Source organism: Nansenia antarctica (assembly GCF_963989245.1).
Source record: "Nansenia antarctica genome assembly, chromosome: 7".
In the NCBI taxonomy this organism is placed as follows: Eukaryota; Metazoa; Chordata; class Actinopteri; order Argentiniformes; family Microstomatidae; genus Nansenia; species Nansenia antarctica.
The window spans coordinates 58,891,651-58,911,926 of record NC_137677.1 but is presented as its reverse complement, the minus strand read 5'-3'; the positions used below and the strand labels follow the sequence as shown (position 1 = coordinate 58,911,926).

Below are 20,276 nucleotides of genomic sequence, written 5' to 3'. Positions count from 1 at the left end.
CCATTATTGTACTCAAACAATTGGTGTTCCGAGAAAGAGGGGTGGCGCTATCAAACAATAACATTGTTTTTATGACCTGATAAAGCTGAGGGCCATTCAACATCTTTCATCGAGGTTGTGTCACAATCACAATAGGTCGTTGTTTTTTCTGCAGAGGAAGAACGTGAGTTCCAGGACTTAAGGCCCGTGGCTCTGCCAGTGCTCAGTGGAGGCAGGTAGGCAGGCAGGCTGGCAGGCAGGCAGAAAGGGCGGCAAGCAGGCAGGCAGGCAGCCAGCCAATGTCACAGCCCCTTGCTAGACCTCCTCTGCTCTGCGCTGACTGAGTCACGATTAAGAGGATGTTTAACAGTGAGGCCTGTTAGCTCAATGGGGATAAGGAGGACAGATCAGCTGTAATCTGAAAGACACAGCAATCCCAGGGGCATGACGCAGGACACGCTATGGCACATGCCATCGCAGCTAGCTAGCTAGCTAGCCCCTAGCGGGAATCGGAACAAATATAAACAGAATCGGAACGTTACAGTTGTCGAGCTACCTTTTTCGTGCCTCCCGTCAACACACCAGAGTGATGTCGCGTCAAATGTGTGGCCACATTCAAATATGAATGCCTCCTTCCTACGACTTTATCGTTGCACAATGCCTACACACCGTAACATTTTTATCGACCACCCTTCTTCCATCATTGTTATAATTGACAGAGAAGCCAAAGTGCTCCCATACATGGGATTTAAATGACGAGGGAGGCCTTTCGAGTTATTCTCCGCCGCCAACGTTACTACTAGCATTCGCCATGATACACTTGTTGCTGTGGATTGTATTAGATTATCAACCTGTCATTGCGCAAACAAAGCACACAACTGTCGCGTCTATTTTTTCATGGCAAATCACATTGTGATTTACAAGAGATATTAACTAATATTAAGTAATATTATTAATTGGTTAAATTTCGCAATTGATCCGCGGTACACATGCCTGCCGAACCGTGGGGGGCGGTCCGTAAGTATGACCCTGAGAGCCCAATGGACCTGTGCACCAAGTTTAATCATGATGGGATTGATTCTTTTTGACATAAGCATGTATGTGAGAGGCCACACCCACTGGACACCCATTGGTTAATAGCGGCCGTGTTGTTTGTTCTAATGGTAAACAAAATGGAGGTGAACCAGATAGAGGAACTTGGGACCAATGGAAGTGAAAAAACACTACAGAAAAACCAGAACTCCAGACTTCGGTACAGCTCAGGGGAGGTAATGTGTACACTCAAAAGTATACATTTCTGGCTTGAGACCAAGCCATCTTATCAAATTGGGTTTTGAAGTGAATTTGAAAACTCGTCGAGTTACATATTTACTTTGTACTAATCAATTATTGCTAGTTTTTCTTTTTTGGCCCAAAAAAAATCATAATTATCAGGGGATGTGTTTTTATTGATCGCCAAAGCTTTTCTGTTGTATATATTATAGCCTGCAGAATAATATTAACATCAACATGACAGCTTACTTTCACTGATCCATAAAATGCTGTGCAAGAGGCAACCGACAAAAGCAAGGAAAAGCGTGCACTTGGACAATTAATTACATATATACAGTAAAATACAATGTTTTTGCATTCTGAGTGTGTAAGTGAGCTGTATGTATCGATGTTCTGATGCGTGCTTAACGTTGTCCTGTAAACACTCCAGCACCTCCTGGGGGACACAAACAGAAGTGCACCGTGGCATGCGAGGACGACGGTTGAATAATCTCAAGTGTGTACAGACTCTGCAGAGCTTCCTGGCTCTATAATGGACTGCACTTATATAGAGCCTTATTCCAAAGCGGCTTCTCATTCACCCATTCACACACACATTCACACACCACGCCTTGCATGGCAGTAAGCTATTTTAGGTTTCAGTGTCTTGCCCAAGGACACCTCGACACGTGGCCAGCCGGGGATCGAACCACCGACCTTGCGATCATTAGACGCCGGCTCTACCTCCTGAGCCACAGCCGCCCCCAGCTCTATGAGTAGCCCTGCGTGTGTAAGGCGGTCCGCAGGAAATTCCAAGAAATCTGTGTCCGTGTCAGTACCGACTACCCAGAACAGTCAATATGACATCAGGGTTATGAGACGTTATCCAATGAAGATTGTTGTTACTAATAGAGATGCTCCGATCAGGGTTTTTGGTGCCGATCACCGATCACTGGAATCAGTGATCTGCCGATCCGATATCACCGATCACAGCGTCGAAAATGGCAATTGAAGCATTCTATTTATTGTGTAGCATTATTTATGTTTTTAATTATTCTTAACACCATTGACATTGTATATTAAGTATTCAAATGAAATTAGGAGATGAGAAAGTATCATGAATTGACAACCATCTGTTTTATTGAATTCACAACCACCTGTAGCTTACTTCAGGAAAAACAAATAAAATGTGAAAATAAAAATCATAATAAATAAAATGTACACTGTCACATCAAATGTGCAACATTCCACTCGAATGAGAGGAACTAGGGGCTCTTAGAGAACTTGGAGCTTATACTGTAGCTTTCCTGAGGAACAATAAACATACCCAGTGTTTCCTCTACATGCATTTATTCGTGGCGGGCCGCCACAATTGAATTTCCTCCGCCACCATTCAGATTTCTCAAAAAAAAAAACTCAGACCTTCACAGCGCTAGACACACCCACAAGCGCGAAGCGACGCGCTTGCAAAACTGTTTTGTGATTGGTCGAATACATCTAGGCTGCGTCTAGTCTACAAACTACTTCAAATGTTACAATCCATTACAGATTGATTAGCAACACTGCATCAGCACGACGGTGGGTTATTGCATTCTATGGTTCGTGTTCTTATACCAGTGCTCAGTATACAAGTATTTTAAATGAACATTCGTAATGTAGTCTGATGTTCATGGTCAACTAAATCAGGCTATTTTGTGAAACAATTATGTTTCAGCTACCTTAGAACTACTTAAAGTAATTGCCAGAAATGTTAGCTAGCAATGTTAGCTAGCTATGTGTTCATAAATTCCTGGTTCCATTTTCAGATGAGTTTGTTAAAGTATTTCAAACGAAAAGTACCAGAAGATGAGGAAGATGGTCAGGTAACCACACATAGTGAAAAATATGATGATAAATACGATGTAATAATATGATGAGACGGTATGATATGGCACGTGTGTGGTGGTCTTGCGGCCTGTCTCGTTCCAGCGAGTCAACTCGTATACATTGTGCGCTCTGCGCTGCGGGCTAACGATAACCATAAAGCCTCCATAATGATAATGAAAAGAAGGGGAGACGATTTTTTTATTGACAACGGAATTACATGCTGGAAAAACATGCAGACACAGACAATAAGAGACACACGGGAGAAGTACGGGAAAACATTTTATTTTTTTGGGCCATCCTCGAGTTTTGGCTGAAATTACGTCGTTGTTTTGAGCGCGCGTGCACGCGGAATCGCTGCGCGCGCGGTCAGCGCTACCCGCCACCATTGTAAAAATTCCTGGAGGAAACACTGATACCCAAACTAAACTGCAACATAAACAGGCTATGCTATAGCCAAATATAAAATACTGTTTCAAGTCAGTCAGTTTCAAGTCATATTTAGGAGGAGATAAGACAGCAAGTCAGCAATAATCAATAAAACAAAAAAACAAAACATTGCACCTAAGGAGATTTCAGACTCAAACCTTACTTCTTAAGCAGCATCACTGGCAGATTAGCCTTGAGAAATACAAGCATCTCAGCGTTTTTGGCACTCAGCCTGTTCCTCTTATCATCTAAAATATGTCCTGCTATGCTGAAAAGTCACTCGCTATCTACACTTGTGCAAGGTGCACAGAGGAAGACTTAAAACTCGCGTGCTAATAGTTGTTGTTGCTATGGGCCGCCTAGCTGAGTGACTTCCTGCTCACAGGGTCACATGACGTCGCTGAACACTACCTACACTACGCTCGTGAAGTCGCGCTGGAACTCTGACCAGCACTCGTGGAACGCCTCTCGTCCAATCAAAGCACTCGGTCCCTTTATGACGTCGAGCCCAGTGTGCGCTTCGGCGCTCTCGGAGCGAATCGACGAACGCAGCAAATGCCGTATGATATTCGTGGTATTGAAAGACCTTGCGTGCGTTCCTCCGCGGTATTTCTTTTGAGCAGACATTACAAACTGCATATTTGTTGTCTCTTTCCGACACTGTGTAATATTGCCAGACTGGCGACGCCATTTCTCTATGTAAACTGATCGGCCGTGTTTGATCGGCCGTTTTGAGAACTCCGATCAAAACCGATCAAGGCCATATCGTCCGATACCGATCGGCGCCGATCAGATCGGAGCATCTGTAGTTACTAATGTAATAAATGGTTATGTTTCTTTTTCATTCCACGACAGCAGGTTGACCGTCACTGCGGTTATGGCATAAAACAATAGACATACCCATATTGTTTGGGTGTTGGTTGGTGGTCACCGTGAATAGGTTACAGTTGGAGCACTCTGAGGCCTCACTGACAGTTTGTTTTCATGTTTACAGTTGAGCAAGGCAGTTTTTCTTTTTCCTGTAACACCCAGGAGCACACAAAATGTATAAACAAAGACCCTTGCGCATACACACACAAACACAAACATGCCGTGGTGAACTCACTCTGAACTGTGTCGGGGTTGTAGAAGAACTTCTCGTTGCACATGTTTCCTTCGCAACAGCAGAAGAACACATCCGGCCCTTCTTTCTTCTCAACACATTCAGTACTGTAAAACAGCAGCAGGGAAGGACACTGTCACAACAAAGCACGACACTCAGACATTGCCCCTGTGGCCCCACGGCAAAACAGAAAACAACCACGTTTGCAAGCCGACCTTGGGTTTCTAGAACTATGCCGGAAAGAGGAAAAGAAGGTTGTTTTATATCTTTCTATGACTGGGTTGTGCAGTGATTCACAGATCATGTTCAAGCGCAATAGCCTACTTCCATCCTGTACAAATGAGAAAGAATGAATACTACAATTGAATTGAGATAGTATGTTACATTCCGGGGAGGTGAAACTATATCAAATCCATAATATATATAATATAAAACTTATTAGACTAATTAGATTGTGTTGTTCATTTCAAAACTATTTGGAGAAAGGAGAATAAAAGTGCAAGTATACTTGGCTGTTTACACTTTGAGCACACACACACACACACACACACACACAAACACACACACACACACACACACACACACACACACACACACACACACTTGCGCGCGCCACCGCTTAGCTGCCTGGCTACCTGTTGTGTTGCGTTGAGTAATAACATGGCAGCACGCCACACTTCAAAAACAAATCGATCTGGTTACTGCAGGTGGGAGGTAAACGGGTTCAGCGACATGCTAAGACAAGAGCCGCCAGGTAACTGAGACGTTCCGGCTCTCGCACGCTAGGGCTCCGAGAGAGAATCTTTTCTGGCACCAAAGTTAGCGCTACTGCCTGACTGCCTGACTGCCTGACACACTGAATGGAAGGGAGAGGAGATAACATCAGATTTTGGGGGGAATGAAAGAGGAGGGGAGGGAAGCTCAACAGGAAAACATGTTTACACAGCTAATAGAGAGCTGAAGTGTTACACTTCAAATCTGTGGTGACGTATGGCGATAACTCCTCGCTAAGGATAGATAGCGGTTACTATATCTGTGTTTGGCTCGCGGTCCGTTCGGCAATAAGGAAATACTCTCTAGCTTGTTTAAAACACCCATCTCGGGTGTTGAATCACTTGAGAGAAAGATCAACTGTTTATCTCGGTTCTGTAGCTGTTTGAACAAGTTGAGACTGCTGTTACACACACACACACACACACACACACATTTCAGCGCTGGCAAGAAACCACTTTTTTCCTGATTTTTCATGCCTTTTGCCTTTCCCTTCAAACCCTTTTCACATTTAGTCGATATCAGCATGAAACGGCCTTGGCCGCCCATCAGAGCGGAGATACTAGCTTACAGTAGTAGATAATATTCTGTATACAGATATCAAGGATTATCGTTTACACTATACTGATATCTATGCCGTAGACATGCTACAGCACACAATGATATGCATGTTATTAGATATGCAGTATTAAATAATATTGCACTAAATACTGATAACATTCAGGACCTGGCTGTCGCAACTTTCAGTCACACACAAATCACCCTCCAATGTACATACCACACCTGTCACACACAACTCAATTTCTCCCTCAGTATCAGGGGAGGCCGGTGGTGGTAGAAATAGGAGGACAGGGCTCATTTCAACGTACGGAACGGAATGCGGAATGCCACCCAACGTGATTGATGGCATTCCTCATTCCCTTCCATGCGTTAACAATGAGCCGTCCTCTGAGTTCTACCTCCACCAGCTCCCCCCCCCCCCGCTCAGTATATACTGACGGTACCTGTCGAACCACAAATCACAATTACCCACAAATCCTTCAACAACAGTAATACCACAATACCTGTCGTAGCAGTTGACGTCGTCGAGCCAGCAGCCTTGCTTGACGATCTCCACCGTCCCAGATACATTCCTCCAGGTGGCGAAGCAGTGCCGCCGCTTGTCCTTCTCCCCCAGACACGTCTCCGTGTTGTTACGGTTACCCCGGCTCTCCGCGCCCGGGGGGTTGTAGTTGTAGTGGACGCATTGCTGCGTCTCCGATCGCCCCAGGATGGCACCTGAAGAGTAAAAGAGAGAGAGGGAAGGTTGACGTCAGATGTGGTAGATAGTAAGGTGCGTTTCAATAAACCGTTCTGATTCGCGTTTCGCGGTGATTCGCGTCAGTTTGAGATGATTCGCGTGAGAAGTTTTATGGAAACGGATTGATTCGCATTAACTCGATGCGAATCGCCTCTAATTCGCACAAAGTCGATACGCTCGCTTGAGGTGGTTTTTGCCTTTTGCGAATCGCCTCTGACTCGCATCAGGTGTTATGGAAACAGGTCATTCGAATAAACTCTGACGTAGAGAATTTCCTCTCACGTGCCTCAGCTGTTTCTGCTGTCTGCGTCTTCCTGGTTATTCCCCTATGTGTGATCAAAACGTCTGTTAAACATGTCACATGTCTGCTAGAAATGCCACAATATACCAGGACTTAAGAAACGAGATGCCCAACAAAGGATTTGACAAACCCTGGCCCATGTTGCGCAACAAGTGGAAGAGTGAAGCAGCGGAGAGTCTACAGATAATGTATACAGATATCGCACTGCTGGAGATGCACACCACACTTTGTTAAAATAAATAAAGCTTTACTTATATGTGTAACTTTATACTTGTAACTGACGAAATGTCGTTTTACGTAGCCTAGCTAACTAGCCTAACTTTCAGTGGGACCAGGGTTGCCAGATGGGCATGACAACTTCCAGCCTAACCAGTCTAAAAAAAACGCTAAATCCACCAAAAACCGGAAACCCGCCCCATCTGGCAACCCTGAGTGGGACAGTCTGCAACATGGCTAATGCTAGCTGGTTTGTTTGTTGACTTCCACAACATGTGTAGCTTATACCGCATCATCCTCGAAATGACGAAATTCTTATTCGCTCCAACCAAGTTAATGGAAACACTCCACATGTGATGATTCACCTTTCGAAATTCGCTTAACTTTTATGGAAACACACCCAGCTTGATTCGCATTTCATGATTCGCATTTTCGAAATTCGCTTGTCTTTTATACTATAGATAGGTACTTTATCAGGGCTCTCAAGTCTCACGCATTGGGCGTGAGACAAGGTGTGGCGTGTGAGCGTGTGAACTGGTTGAAATGCGTGTGTCTCACGCCCAATGCGTGAGACTTGAGAGCCCTGCTTTATTGACCCCTGTTACACGTTACCGCAGCTCCAAACACAAAACAACAACGGTCCTTTTGAGGTAAAAAAACAACAAAATAATTCTGCAAGCAGAGTATTACACAACTCTGGAATATCATTAACTGTTAAAAAGGGGAAAGGGGCAATGTTCCAGACTGGATAACCAATTGAGTGTTTGAACACAAAGTATATGAAACAGTCAAATGTACCTAAAGAAGGCCTGAATCCTACACACACCATATGAACAGACAGACTCCTTCTGTATGGTGGTGGCCTTTTCCACTGTGTCCTACAGTCTGTTATGACATCATGGCATTCTGCCTACTCTTATGCCCCATGATACTCATATGCCCAGTTGCTTTGATGTCGCACGCCATGCCCCCATGTCACTGCCCAGTGCACAAGGAACTCAGCGCCACAGGCACAGGGTTCTTTGTGGTGATCGCTAACAGACACATCACTCAGCACACACCAGTGTGTACCAGGGACTTACTGTAACCCTGTAATTAACCAATGGTGATGAGTGCCTCTGGAGAGAGGGAGAGAGAGAGAGAGAGAGAGAGAGAGAGAGAGAGAGAGAGAGAGAGAGAGAGAGAGAGAGAGAGAGAGAGAGAGAGTGGCTTCAAATTATGTGTGGGAAAATCTCTGTCTTGTCATGATATGATTTGTTAGTGATTCTATTTCATGGGTCCAGGAGGGTAATGGGATAGCTTGTCCATTCAGGAGTGCCGAGTCTCGTTTTCAGCGTAATCAGCAGGCGGGGGTGGGGTGGGGTGGGGGGGGGGGGGGTGAAAGTCATTTACTGAATAACAGGACAATCATTTAGCCCCATCTCTTTTGCACAGTAAAGGCTGCTAGTCTAGAACGAACGCACCAGCTGATATGAATAGAGAAACATTCCTTTCCTGTACATTATTGGCGTCCTATCCTAAGTCAAGCTGCCTCATGCCATGACTGACTCATGTGTTCCAATGCACAAGGCTACTAACTTACTTCCTTATTTAGGCCTACATTTTAGACTTTTAGCAGACGCTTTTATCCAAAGCGACTTACATTTATCCAAAGTAAGTGAGTCATCTATACATCAGCCATCATAAGAAAAAGAGTCTATGCTAGGATCTGCTACCTACATACATACATTTCTGAAGTGGAGGCATAACTAACCTTTTTACATCTGCAGATCCAGAACACATTAGCCTATATAAGTTACACCAAACAACTGCCAATGATATTACAGGCCTATTAGCTATCCCACATAGTCTCCACCCTAAGACAGGGATCATCGATGAGCCGCGATGTCCACGAGAACCGTGACTCTCGAAACCATAACAACCCACCTCTGAAGGGGAGATCACCACAAATCTATTCATCTACAGCTCCGCTAAGACACAGGGGCCTAAGAAAGCTTACATGAAACATCGTCTCAAACAACCAAAAACCTCCAAACAAAATAATTTCTCTTTTAAGCATAATCCTTGGGACTTAATCTTATCTAAACACAAAGACAAGAGAGGATGTCGAATCTAAAGCAGCAAACCATAGCCCGAGGGCGCCATATGGTTTAAGATACAACAACAATATGAGCTGGTTTTTGTGGTTAACCCCAACCGAAACCTCAAGTGGTAACGCTGACCGACAAACACAGTCACATTCAGTCAGAGGGATGTGGTGGGTGTGGTTTGACACTGGTGACACTTTCGCTGTGCGCAAACATGGGGTGCAGCGAGAAATAAACAAACACAGCAGCTCAGACACACACCCATGTTTTAGCGTGCAGGGCTAGGCTCTACTGTAGGGCCTATTTTTACCTCTCTCTCTCTCTCTCTCTCTCTCTTACTCACTGGACAGAACTAGGCCTAAGAATTGATACATAATATTATTTAAAAATACCACTCTTGTGAAATTGTTGTCCTTGGGGTAGGCCAGGCAAACAACATTCTTACAGGCTAAGACAATTCATAATTGAAAAGTACAAAGAGCGAGGCCTATTTTCAGGGAGAGCGAGAGAGTGAGAAAGAGAGAGAGAGAGAGAGAGAGAGAGAGAGAGAGAGAGAGAGAGAGAGAAAGAGAGAGAGAGAGAAAGAACAACCGTTACCTGCCTCAGGTTCGCGTCAGGCCAAAAGCTAAAAAAAGATCTTTCTATTCCACAAGCAGGGCCAGGGAGCAAAGAACCTACAATGACGTTTGTGCTGACAATCAATTATGAGCGACACAAAGTGCCAGCTAAACATGGAACGCTCCGAGCCCCAGGCCAGAGATCTGGGAAACTGGTCACGCAGGTTGAGTGAAGAGACCATTGGCGCCAAGGAACAAGAGGGAGGGGGTCAGCGGAGGCTCAACAATCACATCGCTGAACATGTGCCGAACAAGCCCGACTGGACTGGTATTCAGACCCTGCTCGGAATTCACAGTGGTCACACACAGTGTCATCTCCGCATGGTCCTCTGCAGCTCAGTCGGTAAAGCATGGTCGTTAACAACCCTAAGGTTTCAGGTTTGATTCCCGCTGGGACCATATATACAGAAAGATTTACGCACTCACGGTAACGTCAGTCGCTTTGGATAAAAGCGTCAGCTAAACGGCATTTATATACCATGTTTATCATCAACTACTTGCGCCTAATGAGCCTAACTGTGTGTTTAAAGGCTAACTGCGTCTACACAGAGGCCATCCTACTGTTATCACCAAACATTACTAAGCACATTATAGGCCTACCCAAGGATGAGAACATCACTCTCACGGATGCAACGTATCATCTTATGTGCACCGAAATAACCCAGGAGAGACATTCTGCATGCATTGGATGCATAAAATCCATTATCTATTGCTCATGGACCCAGTCCAACGCAGCCCCGATATCCTCATTCATATTCATTTAAGTGTATTATAAACAACAATAACAGCATGATGACTCATTAAAAAACAAATGGTGGCACTGGAGAAATCGGTGGAGGCATGGATGAAGGAAAAAATCATTTTGGGGGGGGGAATTAATTTGCTAATTGCCCCTCGGTTGGGGATAAATCCGGGGGATTAGTTCCGGAGACACAAGTCGCCATTATCAGGCTTACAGGGAATCTGCCGGAATTACTGTCACATCCACGCCTCGGATGAATGCAGAAGGAGGAGGAGGAGGAGGAGGAGGAGGAGGAAGACGACGACGACTGCTTCCGAAGATGCACATCAACCGTCAATGCCTCTATACCATGATTACAGATCTGGGCCAGCAAATTGAATCAGACAAATTGCCCCAGACACTTAAACACAGATCACAAAGGGTTCCCCTGCTCGAGACGAGAGTCACAGTTCATTTATCGACTAACAGAGCCACTTGTATAGGGGCGAGACCTATGATACATGGTGTGAGGCGCACATGCAAGGAATACAAACGTCATTCTAGGCCAAATTCTCTAATAGGGTTTAGCAGTTAACCCAAAACCGCTCCTGTTTCCCCTACACAACAGAACTCTTTGGCCTGTTGGAGGAGGTGGTAGGCATTTAAAAAAAAAGTGTAAGGAGGTAAGGTCATACAGACCACATATGCAGAATTTGGTCCACAACAAAATATAAAACAAAATATTTTTAAAAAATCCTCAAATCAATTACCGTTCCAATTTCCAAATGCTGTGCTACAATTTGAAGAACATATGGTCTGGCTTTTTTCAACATTTTGCCAGCTCATCAAGCCTGTCGCAGACTCCTGATTATCCTTATTATTATGTCCCGTACAGTGCAGGGCAGGATTAAGTGAAGGAAGGGGTGGGGGGGGGATGTTCCTCGAAGAAATGCGGGGGTGAAATGCGGGGGTGAGCAAGACACTTTCTCTCTTGTACTCTACTCAACTCAGTGGGGTGTAACAGGCACTCCCCAATGGATGTGAAAACAGAGTGCAGTTATAAATACAACCCACATTTATTTAGAGACATGGCAATGGCCAAGCACGTAGAACCTGAATCAACTATAGCCTCGCTATCAAATTCCTGCACATATACTTAGCCTGGTATAGCTAGCTGCCAGTGCAGATGGCAGCTAGTAGCCTTAAATCACCTCATCGACGTGCTTGGGTTTTTGATTTGTGAAGGAACAGGGTGATACGCAAACCAATAACACAAGACAGGTCTTGCATGCACGGAATGAAGCATGCTGTAGGCAATAACACAGGTTTGGACCGCTCAAGACCACACTCATCCCGTTTCTTCTGTTCACTCAGAACGTGTGTGACCCCCCCATCCTTCTATTGCATGCACCTCATTTCTGAATAGCTATCTATCGCCTCAGTTCTGGGTATCAAATAGTCACACTTTGGGCACAGGGAAGGGCCAAGTCTCGGTGTGCATATAATGCAACAAAAAGACACTGTGTAAATTGGCTTGTGGGTAAACGTCCCCTGACTACTCTCGGAGCGGTGAGGCGACACACTTCATTTGCAGTGATAAGCAACATAATTGGAGCAGAGACCAAGAGGCTGCTGGACATTCCAGCCAGGATTAGGGGATCTGACTTCATCTCCGTGTTTAGCTGTTTTACAGTATGAACAGGGCTGCCGTCTTTGTGTCTGACAAACAGCATTAGGACACCATGAGGTCTAGAACTGGGCTAAAATTGGGGTGACATGGTATACAGAGTTGAGGGGTTTGTGTTATTACACAAGTGGTGTAAGGAACAGGGGAGTATTCCAGTAAATCGCTAAAGGAAAATCTAGGCTTATTTTTTATACATTTTGTGAGATTTATCAAAAATAAACCCAGATTGTTTGTATAAACCCCACTAAACGTATCAAAATAAGCCTGGATTTTCCTTTAGCAACGTTGATGGAATACCCCCCAGTCCACTTGCGAAACAACACAAACAACTAATCTCCATAACATGCAATTACTAAGAAATCATTAGAGTACAGGGATTGTTGGGATTGCCACAATGTTATGTATTAGCTATGTCTATAGCTAATATTTCCATTGGATAGTCAATTGCCCTACTTGGGGAGGGAATAGTCCAATCAAACCCACTGTTCTATTGTGAATTGAACTGGTAACCCCAATCCATTGAGCACTTCCATATATCTGCAACTGTTGTGGCACATTCGGTCCCACTCTAAGCGACAGGGGCTGCAGGTTGAGTTTAGTATTGAGTGCTTAAAATTCCATGCTACCCATTGGGGCCACAGTGAGCCTCTCTATGCTAACTACAGATGGGAACAGAATGTTCTCGGAGACCTAGGGAACAAGTGGAGCAAATAGGAGTGGCAACTTCTGAAAACAAACAAGGGCATGCACTTGCGTTTGATTTTTGAAATGTGTTTGCCTTTAAAACAGTGTAAGCAGCATTGCAATCTGAGTTCAGCTACAACTGGTAAATATAAATAATTCAAGCAATCGTGGAGCTAAGTCCGTGGTGCAACACTATCTTGGCCGGTGTAATCCACCTCTGCGCTGACTTGAGAGGTTAAAAAAACAACAACAACAACCGATGATCTACCCACTTGAGGTGAATGGAGGCATTATCAGGTTATGAAATAAGAAGTGCTTGTGTCAAAGATGAACTGGTGAGCTCAAGCGAGGATCCTCGCACCTTTTCAACGGAGAGACTCAGAAAGAGCCGATTACATTGAGCGGCGTCGCCCCACTGAGCGCACACTGAGAGTCCTGATAACGATCTGAGGAAACAACAAACAAGCGGGCCTGTACCGCTGCTATTTGTTATGAAAACTCTTCAGCGTGCTATGAGAGAAAAGGTGCGTCGGTGAGGGGGGGGGACGGGACACACGCTGTTGACTGACAGCGGCACCAGGTCTTTTGTGGGTCAAGCAGCACTTTTGGAGGATCATAACCTGAGTTATGGGGGTAGAAGAGGGAGTGTAAAAGTCAAAGGGAAGGTAGGGCAAACACAACAAGCCTCAGGAAGCTATCTGACCACAAGATGAGGGCTCTCTCTCAGTGCTGGCATACGATACTGAGGTGGAATGTCCATCAGAGAGCCATTAATGATGAATCATGTCGAGGCAGGTCACCTACTCTCAGATTATATTTGCCTAAATGGGACAAGGGGGAGGAAGGATCTCTCTCTGTAAATAAGCCGCTGAGGGTAAACCAGCCCAGGGGGTGGTAAGAGATGTACACATTATCCTGAGTTACCCCTATATCTGTATAACGACAACGTAATTACTCTGTAATAACGTGTCACACGGTACTTTGGTAATTGCATGGTATATTGAGTTGAGTAGTTTGGAATGAATAAGGAACAGTCCAGGGTTATTCCCCAATTGCTAGCGTGTTAACGTCTGCCTGGTAGCCATTTGATCAGTTGATAGAAGGCAACAACTGCCTGAATGGGCTGCTGCTCCAGTCCTCTACTCGGTATACAAGGGTTAGGATTTTCTAATAGAGGGCGTCGCTGCCTAATGTGACCAAAGAACCTTGGGTAATGAGCAATACACATTCTAATTGTGCTCTTGTAAGGGCCCCTCGTGTAAGAGCCACTGAGGGTAATGCGATAATTGTAGTTGTACAAAAGGAACTGCTTAAAATTCAGAGGACAGAGTAGAGGGCGGGATTTTGGGGGGGGGGGCTTTTGTTGTTACAATACAGAGGGAAATTAACATGTGAAGCAGCGAGGGACCTAGGAGTGAAACATTGGCTTTTGTGGCGGGGGGAAAAACCAGCTGGTCCTCCAGGCCCGGCAGAACACAACAAACAGCTCCTTCTCTATGTTAACGGGGCATGTAGGCTTCTGCATAGAGGAGCAGGGTTGGGTAAACCAACCGGCGGTACATTCAAATGTAAAGCCACCGTAGTTAGGAAAACAACATTGGCAGCAACTTATACATAACGAAACAATATCAACTGTGTTTTTCCACCAAAGATTAACAACGACCTATTTGTTCAACTGATCAAACTTATGTTGTCTCCTGAGTGCAATAAAAAAAACTATGTACATAAACACTCATTGACTTTATTAGGAAAGCCTGTACAGTCCAAGCTGGTGGAGGTGGTGTAATAGTGTGGGGAATGTTTTATTGGCACACTTTGGGCCCGTTAATACCAATCAATCATTGATTGAATGCCACAGCCTATTTGGGTGCTGTTGCTGACCATGAGCATCCCTTCATGGCCACAATTTACCCATCTTCTAACGGCTACTTCCAGGATGATAATGCATCATGTCACAAAGCAAAAGTCAAACTGGTTTCATGAACATGACAATTACTTCAGTGTTCTTTAGTGGCCTTCTCAGTCACCGGATCTGAATCCAATAGAACACCTTTGGGATGTGGTAGAACGGGAGATTCACAGCTTGAAAGTGCACCTGAGAAATCTGCAGGAATCATGCCAACATGCCAACATGGACCAGAATCTCAAAGGAATGTTTCCAACATCTCGTGGAACCAGTACCACGAACTGAGATTGTTTTGAGAGCAAAGAGAGGCCCTACCCAGCATTAGTATAAGTGTTCCTAAAATAAAGTGTCCGGTGAGTGTACAACATACGTACTACCATAATCCCTCGTGAGTGAGTGAGTGAGTGAGTGAGTGAGTGGTTCAACAAATACATTAGGCTTTTCCCAACTACTGCCATCGGTACGACCACTGTGTGACAGTATAAAACGACATTTGAAAGGTTAAGTGTGCATTATCTGCCAACCCAAAAACAAATCTTTGTTTTGAGGCAGAAGTGGGTGTCACTCCCTAACGGCCTACTACTACTAGGCTGCCTGGATGAGTATTGCTGGGGATGATGAGCAGCCTGGATCCTCACCCAGCTGTGCCAGCCTGGGAATACAGGTCAGGAAGTAGACCTAGGGGTACTATGGGCCTGGAGCGACCAGCTGCCAGGCCTATGGGCAAAAGCAGGTAGCCAAATATTGACATTAGGGATGCAGCAGCAGCAGCCCTCCAGTTGCGGTAATTATAGCCACATCATGCCTTAAGGTTTCACAATAGGACTAGTCACTGAATTTCACTAATGAACCCCAAGAGGTGTGTGTGTGCACAAACTGAACCACGAGCCTCGCTGCTGTCCATATGATTATTGACGTCATACAAGGACGTGTATTAGCCTAACCATAACGTATGCACTCTTGCTGTGGTTGGTTCTCAGTGGCTCAGTTGGTAGAGCGTTGCGATAACCAAACGCTTAGGTTGTGGGTTCGATTCCTGCTGGGACCATATATACGGAAAGATTGACTTACTCACTGCAATGTAAGTGGCTTTGGATAAAAGCATCAGCTAAAATGGCGTATATTAGCCTAGAATTATCATGTATTCAGTCAAGTTATTTTTCTCCATTGCTCTGATCTGTCACCCACGGGAGATCTGTGGCCCAATCCCATTTCACCCCTTGGCCCTCCATTTCAGCCCTACCCCTCCGTTTTGCGCGTTCACATGTCGGGTAAGGGTGCCCCAATTCTTGTTTTCATGTAGGGGTCGGGCCAAAGGGTAGGGCTACATAGCTCTCCAAACAGAGGTTTATAAGGACCAGACTCTGAAGAGAGCCACAACCGGAGTGTTATGAAATCCCAGAATGCCTTGTTGTGAATCATCAGCACGATAGTGGAAACAGGAATTACAAGCAGGAAGAGAAAACCACAAATGTAATTATTTTCTTTGTTAATAAAGGTTAAAAAAATTATGATAACCTTCGTATTATCTTTGTTTAATGTCATTTCAATGTATTATTGACCTTTTCTTTATAACATGCATATGCCAATGTATTTAGTTGTGTGTCTAATGTTAGCTATCTAATGTTACATGTTTTAAGGCTGATTTGTGCATGACAGTCCTGCATTTTGACATATTTCCATGTCGCCTTTGATGGCATATGACACCCGAAATGTAACTAAAGTTCAACCGCAAAGTTGTTGCACTGTTGTTACTGGTCCTATATCAAAGCAGACTGGTAGGGTATAAGCACAGGTTACTAGCCTACAGAACACTGCTACTCTGTCATGAACTGGCCTGATAATAAACCATTGTTCTTTTTTATTTTATGACTTGTTTGATCGATTGATAGCGTGAAAAAAGTTGTGAACGAATCGCGAGCGTCGATGCTTTTCTATGATACTACTGATGAGGTATCAGGGTCTTGAAGGGTCGTCCCATTTCATAGGGGAAGATTTTCAACCACTACCCCTTGTGACTCTGTTTCCGAGGGGCAAGACGAAAAGCGAGTGCACTCCAAACGAGGGGTAGGGGTAAAAAAGGGAAATGGGATTGGGCCTGTGTCTAACTGCCTAATACTTGTGATCATCACTCTCCTCCTGCTCTTTACAAACACCATCAGAGGATTAAAGGCTATATGGTTAAAAGCAGTGATGAAGGGGTGACATAGTTTAGTGAAAAACAAATGGGGGGTGTATAAACATTCAGATGAACAAAAATAAAAAAGGCTCTAAGTGGTTCTAGGCTATGTGAGTGAGTGTGTGTGTGCTGGCTTAAAAGCTACTACTTCTGTAAAAGAAACTCTGGACACAGATAAGAAAAAAACCTCAAATGTTCACGATCTAGTAAACAGGATCAAAGACAGGATTTCTTTGAACGTGCGGCAGGGGGAGAAGACTGACTATTCTTCACAGTTTCCACAAATCACATTTACAACCGGCGTCATGAGATAAAGGGAGAGGGTAATTAACCTCACTCTAGGCACCGATCCAGCTCCGGCCCCCCTAAACAGCAAGCACGCACCTCCAGCATTATTCCCCATACAGGAACTAATGCAGCGTGGACAAGCCGATCAATAGTCAACAACCAAATCAAACTGCTGGCATTACTGCAAGCCATTTATGAAAATGTCTACTTCCTCAAAAAATAAAACACCTGCATAGGGGCCTAGTTTCACTGACTGTGTGCTTTGTATGGCTCAAGTAGCATTATGGTGAGGTATGTGACATTCACCCTCTATTGAGGCTAAAGTCCAGCTCCGGGAAATCCTGCCTCAATGTCATCTGTGGCCAGGGCCCAGTTTACTGTGCACTTTGACTAGCCTAATGATAAGTAAATGGAGCTTTGCCTCTCAGGGAGAATGACTCAAGTCTTTACCCTCACCCCCCCCCCTCCCCCAAACACACACACACACACACACACACACACACACACACAGCAAAGGGGACAGCAGCATGCGCTTAGTTTCAAACAAAAAACGCCACACAGCCACACACACACAGCCCCACACACACACACACACACACACACACACACACACACACACACACTCAGTGCATGCTTCAGTGCCATCGAGTGAGCTTTAAATGGGAGATTGTCCATTTCCTTTTTGTGCAATTGCTTTGGGATGAATGGGAGAGAAACAAGCTTGAGTGTTTATCAGAGTTGTAAAGAAAACAACTGTAAAGACAGCAACAGCTAAGCCTACAATAGACTCAAGCATGATCTGTTGTCCTGTAAAGCACACTGTGTTAAATCCCTGTATGAAATGTGCCATGTAAATAAAGTCTGATTTGATTTAATGAAATAAGATGTAATAAATAGGGCATACCTGAATGTATCAGAAGACAAAATGTAGGCTACTCTTGGCTGCTACTCTATATAACCTCTCAACCAACTTGTAGTGGTGGTGCTGTTGTAGCTCTCGCTCATAGGCTCACTCTGATACGGTGTTGTTGACTGTATATCTGTGGGTGATGTCCTGCCCTGCTGTATTGGGTGTATTTCGGTACGTGTTGCTGCTTGCTGTATGATCATGACAGAAATAAAAACCTAACAGCAACAGATTAACTAAAAGGTCACGATCATCATAACTGTGATTTCTGAGCCAAGAGTCAACTCGACAACAAAGGTGGACTACCCAAATGCAGGCCTAATGCATGTAACATCATTAATCAAATCATTTTGGGGACAAAAGCTGAGAGTAAATCATGTGCAAAGGCTTAATGAAACAAATCTCTAATATCAAAAAGTGGCAGTTGTTGTTGGTTATACAAGAGATTTATTTTTCTCTCCGCTATAGACCTACAGTACTACCTCTTTTTAGACTTGACACCTGTTCTCAGATTAAATACAAAAAATAATCACGTGCATAGGGTTTGCAATTGCATGCAGAATCTGCCTGATAAAATATGCAGCAGTTTTGACATTGCATGCAAAAGCACACAATGCATTAATCATTGCAGCAAATGCATTATATATATATACAGCTGGCTACTCTCTCAGATGCACCACACGTTGCCTGCCTGCCCTGCCTTCTACATAACGTGCTGTATGTACAGTAAGAGGCCTAGTTAATGTATTCACTTCCTTTCCCATCTCGGCTCACTTGGCTGTAGCGATGGACCCTGGTTGTGATGGAGAGAGGTTAAAGGTGAACATTCAAAAACATCTCAGCAATATCAGTGTATTGTATAGTATCAGTGGGGGCGGCGGTAGCCTAAGTTAGAGAGGCCGGCTAGCAATCGGAAGGTCGCTGGTTCGATCCCCACCTCAGGAGGGATGATTGAATGTGCCCTTGAGCAAGGCACTTAACGCCTAATTGTTCCGGGGGTGCCGAATATGGCTGACCCTGTGTCTAAAGCAAAAATACCAAATTCCAACAATTGACTGACAAGTTGATTGTATGGCAATAAATACGCATGTGAGGCGACCTACGGTAAATTGAAAGAGAGCTGTTCAATGTTCAAGAGCAATACCGTACATTACCGTAATACCGTACATTACCGTAATACCGTACATTCATCTGACCCAGAGGCAATACTGTAATATGTCACGCACGCAGTAGTAAGGAAAATGAGTAATAACGTTACGTGAGATACGTACGTGGGCAAAAACACGTTATCTAAAAACCAAGTGTATTATCTGGTCGTATTGGAGCAACAATAATGTTTGATAAGTTAATTTGATAACTTGATTCTCTTGTCAACAATCGCAACAACAAACCCACCTGAGGAACAAGAGATGAGAAAAACACCGAATGCCAGCTTGGTCGCCGATCCCATTTTCGATCAATTGTTTCGATCAAATCCCGTTATTTCGATTAAATCCTGGAGCCACGATTCCGTGGAGGGATTAGGGTCCGAACCAACCAGAGTACCTTTTTATAGCAAATGCATCCGATGTCTAATTCAGAGATGAATGCAAATGCCAGCAACATGGAGCAGAGAAAGCGAAATGTTTGTGTTTAATAACATCCTCTTCAGAGTCCTTGGCTTGGCGTGAATTATAGCTTGTGGCAATGTGACATGGCTTCCATTATGGAAAAATCTATTTAAAAAAAAAAAAAAAATCAATGGAAAATCAATGGATATAGGTTGCTACCGTATACATTTCCATGCAAGTAAACAAATTATACCGGCGGATTTCTACTAACTGTACTGTATGTCCATATACTGTAAGCTGGCTACTGGTTAAGTGCCCTTGCTGAATTGGGGGTCTTGGGGGTCTCCCATACAGTAATACAACCTTGTCGCATTTCAGAAAACACTGGATCTTAGAGAAGAAGGCAGCCCTTTAAACACATACAACAAGTCGTCCGAA

General features: G+C 44.3%; 1 protein-coding gene across 1 annotated transcript in view; it reads right to left on the bottom strand.

Annotated features, from left to right (window-relative positions):
• The window catches only part of acvr2aa (activin A receptor type 2Aa), a 37,423-nt gene extending 17,592 nt beyond the window's left edge, over positions 1-19,831 (bottom strand). Inside the window, exons 1-3 of the mRNA XM_080535597.1 lie at positions 19,684-19,831; positions 6,460-6,673; positions 4,628-4,731 (exon numbers count right to left, since the gene is read on the bottom strand). Coding sequence (XP_080391723.1) covers positions 4,628-4,731; positions 6,460-6,673; positions 19,684-19,738 — 373 coding nt within the window. The 5' untranslated portion in view covers positions 19,739-19,831. The remainder of the gene's footprint in view (positions 1-4,627; positions 4,732-6,459; positions 6,674-19,683) is intronic.
• Between the last annotated feature and the right edge of the window lie 445 nt (positions 19,832-20,276).